Raw genomic sequence first — 13,397 nt, 5'->3', positions numbered from 1 at the left:
ACAGTGAATTCCTGGAAAGCTTGGGGAAAATTCTTAGACAGCTCTGGGTAGATTCTTGGAAAGCACCAGGAATATTTCTAGAAAGCATAGAGACAATTCCGTTCCTAGAACATCAAAGAATATTCCTAGAAAACCTGGAGGAGATTCCTGGATGCACCAAGAAAATTCCCTGAAAGCACAGGAATAAATCATCAGGAATATTTCTGGGATACACTTAGGAAATCCCTAGCATCTACATACAATTTTGCATTCACAACATCCGGGAGCGGAGTTTCACAGGTCTAACACCCACTGTGTGAAGAATCACCTCTTTTTGTTTTGAACACAGGTCTGAAGAGCTTCAGTTGTTCTGCCATTGGAAGAGTCACTTACAACAGGCATTTCTTACCCACTGTCTCTATGCAAATCACAGTCTTGCAGATCTTTCACATATTCACCTCAAAGTTTCTCGTTTCCACACTGAAGAGCCACAGTCTACTTTTAGTCATTCATTCCTTGCACTGAAGCCTTTCAAAACCTTTGATCATTCTTGTTGCCTTCTCTGAGTCTCTCCCAGTTCTAATACAGATTTTGGGGGTAAGAGGATCAGAAACACACATAATATTTAATGTACAAGTGAACCACAAATTTACATAGTGGCCCAGAGATGTTTTCTGTTCTGTTCTCTGTTCCTTTTTTAGTAATTTCTAACATTTGATTTTTTGACCATACCAAGCACTGAGTTGACATTTTTATAGATCTATCTCAATGCTATAAAGGTGATCCTAAGATGGCTCTTCCCCTTGTGCATTTCTTCATGCTTATGGTATTGAATTTCATCTGCCATTTTATTGCTAAGTCCCTCAGTCTTGTACAGTCCTTCTGTAATTCTCCACAGTCTTCTCTCATTCCTATATTGAAGACCACAGAAGCATCTTGCCAGATTGCATATCCAAAATAAGATCTAGTGAATCACTGGATTATACATTAGTTTTGCTTGGCTACTTACCTTCTGGTGACTGAAATTCTTTTTGCATTCTGCCTGGCCACATTCTGTAGGCCACTGTAGGCCAAAGAAAATCCTTCCCCATCGTTACAGAGGCTTGCAATGTCCCAGAATATACTCAATATTAAGAACATCCGTATATTTTCACTAGGTTCTCCACAGACTCTACTTAAATAAACCAAATTATATCAATCCTTTCCTCTAAACAGTTTGTCTACTTCCCTCTACCTATAATAATACAAAGTGTTGTATGCATAACCAACTTACTCTTGCAATAGAACATAGGGCATAAATAAAAAAAAATACTCCATTTTTCCATACAAGTTCCATAGTAGAAGAATGATATGCTGAAACACAGACGGCCAAGAATCTCTAAGAGTAAACAAAAAGTGCTAAAGATTAATATTGACAAATTTTGCTGTGACAGTTTAAGAAATTATTATCTGCAGCTGTCCATTTTTCCCTTCTTCCAAAGGTTACCACCTCTGAAGAAGTGTCAACAGAATGCAGTGTGTGGTTGGGCCTCAAGCCACTCCCATGAAAATGCAGTGTCTTAGCATAAAATCCTTTCCCTGGCAATTTAAGGTAAGACAACAGACTTTGCAAAGGAAGGATTCAAGTGCAGACACACATTTTTTCTAAAGAATCTGCAGTGAGGCCAATAACTTCCAGCAGAGAAGCAGACTGAACATTATCTGAGGTGCAGCAACTTCTCCTGAGCTTTCTGGCAGCAGCCCCAGATTTTCCACAGAGAAATGCAGGGTCTGCCTTGCATGCTTGCACATTCAGAATTCCCACCAACTGCAATGGGAACTTTTTCTGTATAAAGAGGCAAGACTGGACACCCACTGGAAAATGAAGTAAACGCATTGAGGGTGGTCTCTCATAAGACATGCAGGTACTCAAGACCTCTTTCCTCTCCTTCTCTAAGCATGTCTTTACAATTTACCTATGAAGAAGTTTTGATATAACTGAGCCTGGTGTTTGAAATGTGAAATACCCAGGATAAGTGGAATTAATAGCTGGTTACATAACTCTCCAGACACACTAAAACTGTCCTAAAGCATACATGTGCCATCTATCCATGTTAAAGCCACTGTTAATTTGACAGAGCTTTAATAAAAAAAATCAGTTCTGATACATACTATAGTCAAAATTATCAAATACATAATCAGCTATACATCGTTTACTTTGTATGGAGAGAATTATCTTAACAAGACACAGTTATTTTAATTTGTGAGTTATAACAAATTCAGAATGATGAATAGTATTTTATTCTACCTAAAATCAACAGGTATACCCAAATGAAAAATAGCAATGCTATTCCTTCTCTTTGGAATTTTCTTATAGTATTGCAAGTTCTCCTTAAAAAGAAGCAAACCTGGCCCACTAAATATGAAAGCAAAGAATAAAGGAACATTCTTCTCCAGCAATAAACAGTAACAAACCCAACATGAAAAAGCAGGAATGGTAATGAAGCTGAAAATGATCTGAACACTCACTGTGCTGGTTATTCAGTTTGATTTTAGAAACCATCTGTTGAAAAGGAGTGAAGACAATGCTGGATTATATTCGATTTCTCCAAGAACTGATGACTACTCCTCTGAAATTAACAGATCTGCAGGGAGAAATACAGCCATTCTTGAAGATCAGCTGCCATCTACTGAATGATAAGAAAACTGTTTAGAACATTTTTCTTTTTTGACAAACAGTTTAAACTAGATTCTTGGTGGAACATCTTTATGTCATTCTAAGATCAGAACCTATATAAACAAACTGTTACAATACAACATCAAGTCAAATGGCAAGATCAATGGAAATATAACTTGAAAACATCAGAATCTGTTTTATTTGCTAGATAATGCAGCCACACTAACAATGGTCTTCTCTGAAAAGGAACAGATGAGACACATCCTGATTACTTGATCTGTACATACAACTTTCAACAATACCCCAAAACTGTTTCCCACTTTTCGCATATGTAAAAATACTGGTATTTTCCACTGTTATACCATGACATAAGATATACTGATAGAAAAGACACTGTGAACTAGATATTATTGTTTTACTGAACTGGGGGGATATTTTCTTATCATTTAAACATTTAATCTGCATTTCTCTGTACTGAGATAAATTTTAAATGGAAAAAAATGGTTGGATTCATGCAAAGCATCCCATCCAGTATACATCATTAAAAAAATCAACAAGAGGTCCTAAACTTGCTCTCACTAAAGCCAATATCAGGTAATGTCAACAAATCTAATAACTGGAATTCTTTGTCACTCCAGATTAGGTTTTGCATATGTTTCTCTCTTGTCAGAAACCAGATTTTCCAGATGTTACAAGAAATCTGTTACAAAGAACAACTATATACAAATATAGACCACAGAGCCCAGTTTCAAATATGCCCTTTTCTTTACTTTTTTTTCCTAAGCACAACCTTTTAACACCAAGCAGAGGATCTACCACTTACACTTTGGAATTCTCCGAAACAAAGTCTGCCATTTTAAATAGAATATGTTGTTTGTTTTCTTTAACTGAGTTTGCACTCAAGAGCACTTATGTTTAAGTATGAGAATCTTTGAGGGAAAGAAAAAAACAAGAGAATACGTTTTAAAAGACATATGCTTGAAAATACATTTTCTTGGAATGAAAGGTCCTTACAGTCTTTTGCCTGTATATTCAGCACTCTGTCCCATACTAAACACGAAATATGTCTGTATATTCCATATGAATGTTTGTATACAATGTGCAGTAGAAAAATATGCTGTGAAAAACCATCAAGTTGACAAGTTTCCAGGAAAAAAGGAACTGAAAACAAACACTGAAAGGAGAGAATTTGTTCACGAACTGAAAAGAAACAATACATAGGCCCTTTTGCACGTATTTAGGCAAAAAAAAGAAGGCTGTTTTTCACACTGCTCAGGCCTACACCTTTCTTCTGATTTCCTATACAGCAGTTACAATTAGCTGAACAGGCTCTGTTCACATTGCCTACTGTTTGTATGGCTTACTAAAATATTTTGGCTACAGCCCTTGGTTCAGTAAGGAGTGTGATAAAGCAGGATATCATGAAAAAATTTTTGTTATGCTCCCCCTCCAGAGGTCTTCATAATACACACTGGACTGCTTTTATTTAGGATGTAAACCATGACCCCAGCATTCTGTCTGTGATGTAACTGATTCTGACTGGTGTCTTGTTTTTGAGAACCCAATTTCGGTAAGTATGTGGTCTCAAATGAAGTTTGTATGTATTAAGTACATGTGCAACTGTAATCACAATGAAGCTCCTTACAAGAATAATATTATATACATACTAAAATTTAAAATATTGTGATTCTATCTTGTATTCTACAATGCTGAGAGATCACTTGAAAGGCATTTATAAAAGCACTGCATAATTTACTGCACAATTTAAGAAGGCTGTAGGCCAAAGAGTTATACAATTAACTTTTCTTAAATGCTGATTAAAGATTTGCCAGAGCAGCACATTACTGAATCCATTGCTGAATAAATTTCTGTGTCCTGATTACTTGTATCAGCAGCTTCTGAAGACAAGCGCGTGGCTCCCCACCTCCTTTTCTTAACCAGCAGCTACTGCTGCCCCAACCCCAACCGCTGACGAGCAAGATGCAACCCTGTGTCAGGGAGCACGCTGACAGGAGACACGGGAAAGAGGAAGCCCAACCTTTGGGAAAACGTTTAAGAAGCGCTACCAGGAGCTGAGAAGAGACGATCAAAGGAGGCGAGCGAGCCTTGTAAAGACGGGCTCTGCGGAGAACAAGCGGGTGGCAATAAGGGGGGAAGATCACTCCATCTAGGACCTGTGGGAGGAAGGTATAAGAAGCGGGGAGGTGGGCCTAAAGCTAGGCGGTCTGTCACCACGGTGGGTTCACCTCACGGCCGCGGCGGGCTCACACCCCTCCACAGCCGAACGGCGCCACCAGCCGCTGAGGCGAGCGCGCGCGGCCCCGCCCCGCCGCTGAGGGCGCCGGCGGGGCGGGGTCAGTGCGCGCGCTGCAGCGCATGCGCGGGAGGCGCGGCGGGAGCGCTGCAGCGCGGCTGGCGGCCCTCCGCGCACCGCGGCCGTTGGGGGAGGGGGAGGCTCTCCTGGCCTGGGCCAAACCGGACGGGGCCGGTTCGGCTCGGCTCGGCTCGGCCGTTGCGCGCGCGGAGCGGCTGCAGGGCGCTGGCTCGAGGCGGGGGTGAGTGGGGAGCCGGGCGGGGCCCTTGTGCGCGCGTTGCCTCCCCGTCCTGCGCAGAGCGCGCCGCGGACGCGTGCTATGGAGGTGGCGCCCTTAAAGCTGCTCCCGCCGGATCCGGGCGATGAGAGCACCCAGAGGTGCAGGATGGGCCCTGCCGCCCTCTCCTCGCTGGGAGCCAGGATCGGGGCCCCGCTGCGCGTCACCCTGCCCACCGGGTGCTGCTTGTGCACGGCCTGGCCCAGGCACGATTTGGCAGACGGCTACCTGCAGGTCGATCTGACGTGCAAAACGGCGGGTTTAACTACACGGGAGCTAAAAAATCTCACGGTGAACGTCAACCAGCTGAAGCTTTTGGCATATCATCAGTTAAAAAAAGCGACTGTGAGAGTAGTCCTTAAGAGCTCTGCGCTGAAAAAGTCTACCCCCAGAGGAGTGTTGCAGGAGATAATCAAAGAACTGCTAAGAAATATTTATGTTTCACTTCATTACACTGTTACAGTTGCGCCAGCTCTTGAAAATCCAGTGGTGTATATTGAAATACTCTCTGTAGACCCTTTGACAGATGAAGCTGGACTAGTAACCCCTCAAACAAGTATAAAAGTTAAAGAGGTCATCACTCTGGAATGGTACCGGCATTTATCAGAAGAAGCTGGGAAAGTTTCAGTTGCAGGACTAGATGATGTGGGAATGTCTTTGAAAGAAATGGTTGATTTGCCCTTCCATTTTCCAAAAACTTTTAAGAAGCTGGGACTTTCTGTCCCTAATGGAGTGCTATTAGTAGGCCCTCCAGGTGTAGGGAAAACCCTTATGGTAAAGGCAGTAGCAAAAGAAGTAGGTGCCTATCTGCTTTGCATCAGTGGCCCAGCCCTGTATGGTTCAAGACCAGGAGAAAGCGAAGAGAATTTGCGAAGAGTTTTTGAAAAGGGCAGAGAAATGTCCTGTGATGGACCAACCATTCTCTTCATTGATGAGATTGACTCTTTGTGCCCAAAGAGAGGAGGTTCAAACAATGCTCCTGAAGATCGTATCGTTGCTCAGTTGCTAACGTTACTGGATGGCGTAGGTAGTGAAGATAAGATGGTCATTATGGCAGCAACAAACAGGCCTGATGCCTTAGATCCTGCGCTGAGAAGACCTGGCAGATTTGACAGAGAGGTGAGCAGACCTGGTTTATTCCATACCTTCCTTTGGGGGGAGGGGGGAGTTTACAATCAAAATAATTATATTTTTTTTGGGGGGGGGAAGCTACTTAAAAGTTCTTTAATGCATTCACAATTAAAACTTTCATTATTTTACAGGGTTTATTAACTGTTTAAATATATTTTATGGTGGTATTTTTCCAAGTTTTTAATAATGTATGAACACTTACCTAATTGTTTTTCTTTTGGATTCAGAGATCTGCTTCCTTATTCCAGTGTTATTGAAGTACTTTTTGTTTATTCATATCTTTGAGTTTACTTGACTAAGAATTGTAGCGAGACAAGCACAGATTCACAGGATCATCCTTCAAGGTGCTATTCTTTCTGACTTTTATTTTACATAGTGCATATTATTAAGCACACATAATCATCATCTAGTTCAGCCCTTATGATGCAAGGAAAGTATTATTTCAGTGCTAAGTCTTATTTTTAAATTACTGTAAAACATGACTTTATAGACTGATGGCTGATGGTGTTTTATGAATGACTGTTTACACAACCACTGTTCCCTTGGAAGATAAGTGTAAATGAAAGAGGTTTTAAATATTTGTCATTTGTATAGTGTTTTTTTTTATTGTCAGAGTGCTGGAGAACTGCTAATTAGTTTCTTGTAAAACTATTTAATCACAGTATAAGGAAGTATGAATCTTCTGTAAGCAGTATAGAGAAAAAGTTGCTTGTCTAGGTCTATAAAATGAGAGGAATATAGCAAAATACCTACTTAATTTCTTTTTTATTATATTTGGTTTAGGTTATTATTGGAACACCAACACTTCTGCAGAGAAGATCCATCCTGCAGTTGCTTACATCTAGTATGCCAATTTCTTCAGATGTTGATTTGGTTAAACTGGCAGAAATGACAACTGGGTATGTTGGAGCTGACCTTACAGCACTCTGCAGAGAAGCTGCTATGCAGGCTGTGTTCCAAAGTGCTCTGGTATGGCTGCAAATTAATCAAGAAGGATGTCATTATTAATATGTACCACCCTTTCCCAATTAATAATCTGCTTTACTTGAAATGCTGAGCAACTTGAAGAACTCAGAAATTAAAATACTGAAAATAAGCAAGTTTGTAAATATACAGTTTTGCTAGTGACCTTCAGTTCATACCTGAAGAGACTGTTTTGTCCTTTTTGAGTAAAAAGCTTTGCAGAAGGTTTTACTCTCTTCATCTGTTTAGGACTGTTCAAAGTAGATAATATTTGGTTGTTTTTTGACTAAACTGTAGTAGTCCATCACTGCAAATTACAGTTTAGGTTGTTACGTATGTATATATATACATATATGTACATATACATGTATGTATATAAAATATATATAACTGCTAGTGATGATAACTTATCATTTGGGTTGCATGGCTAGACATAACATGAAGTTATAAACACAAGGTACACAGTTATAACTGCCCCATGTCCAGTGGAAATTGCTGTTTCTTAATATTCTTTCTGTCTTTATTCAGACTTTTACAAGAATTGTGAGGATTATGTTTGCTGTGCTTCTCTATCTATGGAAGGTGATGTGGATGAGCAGAAATTTAAAGCCATATCTGCAAAATCTGTGGAGCCAGAGCATCTATAGGCAATGGTAGAATCCTCTGTCTTCACTCAGGGGTGGAAAGAAGGGATCATTTTCTCTCTAGAACTTCCATCTCCCTCAGATACTGTACAGATATTCAAGATAACCAAAATAATTTGAGCCTGGTATCCCAGAAAGTAGTAGATGGACAAACAGAAATAATGAACTAGCAGATGGCTTATTTGCTTTGTAAACAGCAAGCTCCCTTGCAAATACATCTTAGTTTTGTCATTAAATCTGTAGTTCTTAATAACTGCATCTTTATGCTGTTTGAAATGAGGTGCCTTACATTCTACAGTACATTGTGAAAATGAATGTTATAGTCAGCGAGAACATTTTATTTGTGATCAAGAGAATCCAGAAATCAGCTGCTGGTTTCAGGGTTATTACATACTATTTGATTTGCTAGATCACTGTATAATCATAACTTAGAGAAAACTGTATTGTTTTTTCCTAAAACACTAATTTCTGTTATTTTTTTTCCTGTATTAAAAAAAAAAAAAAGGCACTTAGAATATACTCTGCTTTGTGTTACATAATTGTGTTCAAGTGTACAGTATGTAAACTTACTAGGGCAGAAACTTGGTTCTTTATTAGTTGCATTTGGCCTTTTGTGGAGTATTTTGCATACTAATGGAGCATGATAAATCACTGATTATATAAAATATTGCTTATTTGTTTTATGTGGGTTTCTTCAGGATTCAGCTGAAATAATGATTAACATGGCAGGCTTCCAAGAAGCTTTTAAAAACATTCAACCATCCTGTTTTCGAGGTTCTCTTGGACTAACAGAGTGTAAACCTGTTACCTGGGAGCAAATTGGTGGTCTTGAAGAAGTGAAACTAAAGTTAAAACAGGTAATGTATAAAATGCATTTAAATAAAAAACTAGTTTCTAATAACCATCTCCAGAGTATTCTGTATGTTCTGTTATGGACACACATTCTCTTGCAAATAATATGTTTACAGATTGTATTTTTTAAATTATTTTATAATATATGAAGTAAACTACAAGCACTGTAATAAGAAGCCTATCAGTGGTCTCTATCTTGTGACTGTAAGTTTCATTAAACAGAATGTCAACCCCAAGCATAGTATCATGGAAAAAATAGCACGTTTTCCAGTAGTCGGAAAAAAATGCAGCAATATATTCCTGAATTTGTAGCCACAGGTGGCTCTTATGCATTATCTCTCAGGAATTGCCTCTTGTTCTGTTTCAGACTGAGAGGAAATGAGAGGTAATTCTGACAATATTGTCTGATACTACTTTGTGTGTGTGCGCGCGTGTGTATGTGTATACACACATATACATTATATATACATGTGTGTGTGTGTATATATATATATACACACACCCATCCACACCCCCAAGGAGAACTAAATTAGTATGCCTGTGTTGATTTCAAATTAATGTTTGCATCAAGGAGAGAAAATATTGTGCTCAGCTGTTTTATTGATTGCATCTTAACTCTAGTTCCATTACTGAGAATGTTTCTTTTTTTATGTACTGACAGAGTATTGAGTGGCCTATGAAGTTTCCTCAGGCTTTTGCTAGGATGGGCCTGTCTCATCCAAAGGGTATTCTTCTCTATGGGCCATCAGGGTGTGCCAAAACCACGCTGGTGAAGGCTGTGGCCACAAGTTGTCACTGTTCCTTTCTCTCTGTAAGCAGTGCTGACCTTTTCTCACCTTACGTTGGGGATTCAGAGAAGATTTTGTCTCAGGTACAGTTTTTAAATTGTATGAAGTCTATAGTTTGTTTCTGACATTTATAAACTAGTAGTCAGGTCTGAAGTTTATGATCAAAAACATTATAGGTAAAACTCATCTGATTGTTAAACAGAAATAAGTTATGGATTCACATTTATATAAACTGAGAATCTAGCTCTGAAGTGATACCAGTTTTAAACTTGGAAGTCTTTCTACCCTTTTGTTTTCAGTTGACTTAAGAACTTAGTTAAGCGTAGTTTGCCTATACTAAATGTTAAGTCTGATTGGCTCTCATGATTCTTTGTAAATACTAGGAATGTATCTTTTAAGTAGTTAAAATATGGTGTATAAGCTGCTTTCACTTTGCAGAATAGAATATGCATTAACATTTTACTTTATGAATCCAAAAAAGGTTTTTCGCCAAGCAAGAGCAAATACTCCAGCAATAATATTCCTAGATGAGATTGATTCTATCTTGGGATCTCGATCACACTGTAAAACTGGTCATGGTGTCTCAGAGCGAGTTCTTTCTGTTCTTCTCAATGAGTTGGATGGTATCGGACTGAAAGTCACAGAAAGAAGAGGAAACAAACTACAGCTTGAGGGTGAATGTCAGGAACAAAGTGATGAGGAGAGAAAGGTATTTATGTTCCCTCTTATATATAAAAAAGAACAAGAACTGCTATGGTGTTGCAAAAATTTTAGTTGTTGGCATTCACACTTTTTAAACTTAAAATCGTCAAGCTTGACAGATTAGAACAGCATCTTAAATCTTTTTATTTCTAGTTTTTATAACATGCCACATCTAGGCTGTTAGCCATTTTTATGTATACAGTTCCTCAATTAAACTTTTTTTGAGAGGGGCGAAGGAGGGGCATTGTTTGAACAAAATGCCCAGATAGCCTAATGAGCATTGCTAGTAGTTGTTCATCTGTCACAAAAATCCTCTTACTTGATTGAAAGTAATGGAATATTTTTGGACTAATTGTGCCATTTTTACTATTATGAAGGTTCCTTCCTGAACTTACTTTTTATAAGCATTTCCCCTACTTCAGTTACAACGCTTTTTCATACGTACTTCATATGAAACTAGGACAGCTATGATCAGTTACTTCTTATTTATACAAGAAGTTGCAAGTGGACTTCTCAGTGAATTGTTCACAACGTTTACTTCTTAGCTTTTGTATACTTAAATTTCTGTCTTCATAAAATGACACTCTTGTAAAAAATGAAGCAATTGTAGAACTGTAGGATACTGATCTTCTGTGTTAGACTATGGCCAAAGAAAAGTCTGTATTTATTATTATTACCAAGATGGATATTAACTATATTTCTTCTTTCTGGTCTGGCCTGTACCAAGGCATTTCATTTCCCGAAGCAAAATAAAATATTAGTATTGAAAGAAAAATAACTACATATGGAGATGCTTTTTTTTTTTTTCTTCCCATGGTTAACTAATGTCTTAAGATAAATATTTATCTTTTAGCCATATTTCACCAATTTGTTTATATAATCTCTTTACTCAGCTAGAGTTTCAGGAAACTTTGAACAGTGACTTCATGATCATTGCTGCAACAAATAGACCAGATATGTTGGATGATGCTTTGTTGCGTCCTGGAAGGCTAGACAAGATGATCTATATTCCACCTCCAGACCTGAAGGTGATGTATTGTAAATCCATACATGGCTTTAAATGAAGAGGTACAAATTGCTGGCATACTTTTAAGTGCAAAGGGGGCATAATCCTATATTTAACAACTGATGAATGATTCACTAAAGATTAGTCACCAAACCTAAGGTATATAAAGATTTTTAAGAAAAGTAATTTAAATATCTATAACACTTTAACTGATGTATGTATACTATTACAGATGATGTACAGTTGTTTAAACAGATTTTAACTGTTTTTGCAAAGTCAAGCTACTGTTTAGGAAGTACCAGAGCAAGCTGGCTGCCCTTACTTAAGATTTTTCACAGGCCCTGATCCCAAGGGTGGTGTGCTTGTACTGAGCTTTCAAAAAGAGAGTTGACCCAAAGCAGACCAAATATGGAAAATTTCAGTCTAAAATACTGTGGTTTCATAAACTACTGAGTTACTGTGAACAACAGACTTCTAACATATTAGATAACTATCAGAATAAGTATCATTTCCATCAATAGCATTTTATTCGCTCTTCCACCAAAAGAGTTCTGATTTTGGTATTCTCATTCATTTTTCCTTTCTTCTAATTTGAAGTTTTGTAGTGCTTTGGAGTGAGAGTAATTATTGGTTTACTTCTTATTTTCTTTTATAACATGCACCAACTCATAGGAAAGGCTTTCTGTTTTGAAAATCTGCACAAAAAAGATTCCACTAGATACTGATGTGTCCTTGCAAGACTTAGCGCTCCAAACAGACCTCTTCTCTGGAGCTGATATTGAAAATCTGTGCAAGGAGGTAAGGAATATTCCTGGCAATCTATGAAATTACTTTTGAAAGTTTTCATTTACAGCTTATCTCATAGATGTTATCCAGTCATCTGTAGTACAGATTTTTTTTCACAAGTTGTAATGAAAACAAAAATGAATACAAAAGAAGAACTGAACATGGGTTAATTCTTTAAATAAAAAACTCAAGTAAGTATGAGGGCTGTCTTCAATACCTTACTGGTGGAAGAAGATAAGGAACTATACTGCCCTTTATTTTTACATAACCCTTTCTAATCCAAGCTTAAATCTAGATAAATTGTATTCTGTGTACTGCAAGCAATTACAGCATTTTTAGTTGAAATTAGTATGTACTATCAAGGCTAGAGAGAAAAAAAAGCTGAAGGAGAGAGCAATCCATAAACGTTTGAGATAAATATTTAAGAAAGGAGACTAGGAAGAAAATCCACAAATGTGGATCAAGGATACTTTGTCTAATCCAATCAAATAAGTGAATAAAAAAGGCATACTAATCTTATTAGATATGTATATATTCATATATAACCATAAATCATACAATGTTGTGTTCAGATACTTTACCTAAAACTTGGTTTCATTTAAAATATTTTAAAATACTTGTAACATTAAGTTGCACAAAATATTGCAAGCACTCAAGTTGTTTCTTTTTTTCCTTAAAGGCTGCTTTGTTGGCATTACAAGAGAATGGACTTGAAGCAACTACTGTTAAACATGAGCACTTTGTAAAATCATTGAGGACTGTAAAACCATCCTTAAACATCAAAGACTTGGATTTTTATGAAAAATTTTATAATCAGAAATTCACCTCTTGAATCAAAAAAGTGATGCAGCATAAGTATTTTTAAATATATTACAAACTGAGCCAAAGCAAATGAGATTTTACTTTATTCTTCAGTATTGAGGTCACAAGTGAAATGTTATTGTAAGTACAGTACTAAAAAGTGATACTGCACAAGAAAGTGATACTGCAAATCTCAGTCTTTGTATCTGATGAAACTGGTAATGGAGGGGCTTAGAGCAATGTGGAACAGCAAAGTGGTTCTGTAGATTTCCTTCTTCTCAGTATAAACCTTGGAAGAATAAGAATATTTAATTTGAAAACATGTTGTGAAGTCTCCAAAGTGCACTGAATATTTAAAATTGAAAGAAAAAAAAAAAGTGGAATATGAGGAAAAAGTCCTCTATAGTTTGTGCTGCATGTAATAAAATATATATGTGCATATCTACAAGCTTTCTTTCTGGAAAGCAGATTCCAAAATATACTTCTAATGAAACAGTT

General features: G+C 37.5%; 1 protein-coding gene and 1 long non-coding RNA gene across 2 annotated transcripts; one reads left to right on the top strand and one right to left on the bottom strand.

The window, feature by feature from the left end:
- Window positions 1–697: 697 nt before the first annotated feature.
- Window positions 698–4,919, bottom strand: LOC106496443 (uncharacterized). The gene is made up of 3 exons (XR_001294600.2): window positions 4,674–4,919; window positions 2,488–2,603; window positions 698–1,357 (listed from the first exon to the last, which is right to left on the bottom strand). It is a non-coding gene; the product is annotated as an uncharacterized lncRNA (long non-coding RNA).
- Window positions 4,920–5,188: 269 nt separating this feature from the next.
- AFG2B (AFG2 AAA ATPase homolog B) lies at window positions 5,189–13,397 on the top strand. Its single transcript, XM_013957308.2, has 8 exons — window positions 5,189–6,345; window positions 7,141–7,326; window positions 8,663–8,821; window positions 9,478–9,687; window positions 10,086–10,313; window positions 11,200–11,334; window positions 11,985–12,110; window positions 12,778–13,397. The coding sequence occupies exons 1-8, from the start codon at window positions 5,269–5,271 to the stop codon at window positions 12,928–12,930; spliced, it is 2,274 nt and encodes a 757-aa protein (XP_013812762.2). The 5' UTR covers window positions 5,189–5,268; the 3' UTR covers window positions 12,931–13,397.

This window comes from Apteryx mantelli, chromosome 15, assembly GCF_036417845.1.
Source record: "Apteryx mantelli isolate bAptMan1 chromosome 15, bAptMan1.hap1, whole genome shotgun sequence".
NCBI classification, from domain to species: Eukaryota; Metazoa; Chordata; class Aves; order Apterygiformes; family Apterygidae; genus Apteryx; species Apteryx mantelli.
This window is presented reverse-complemented; position numbering and strand designations above follow the sequence as displayed.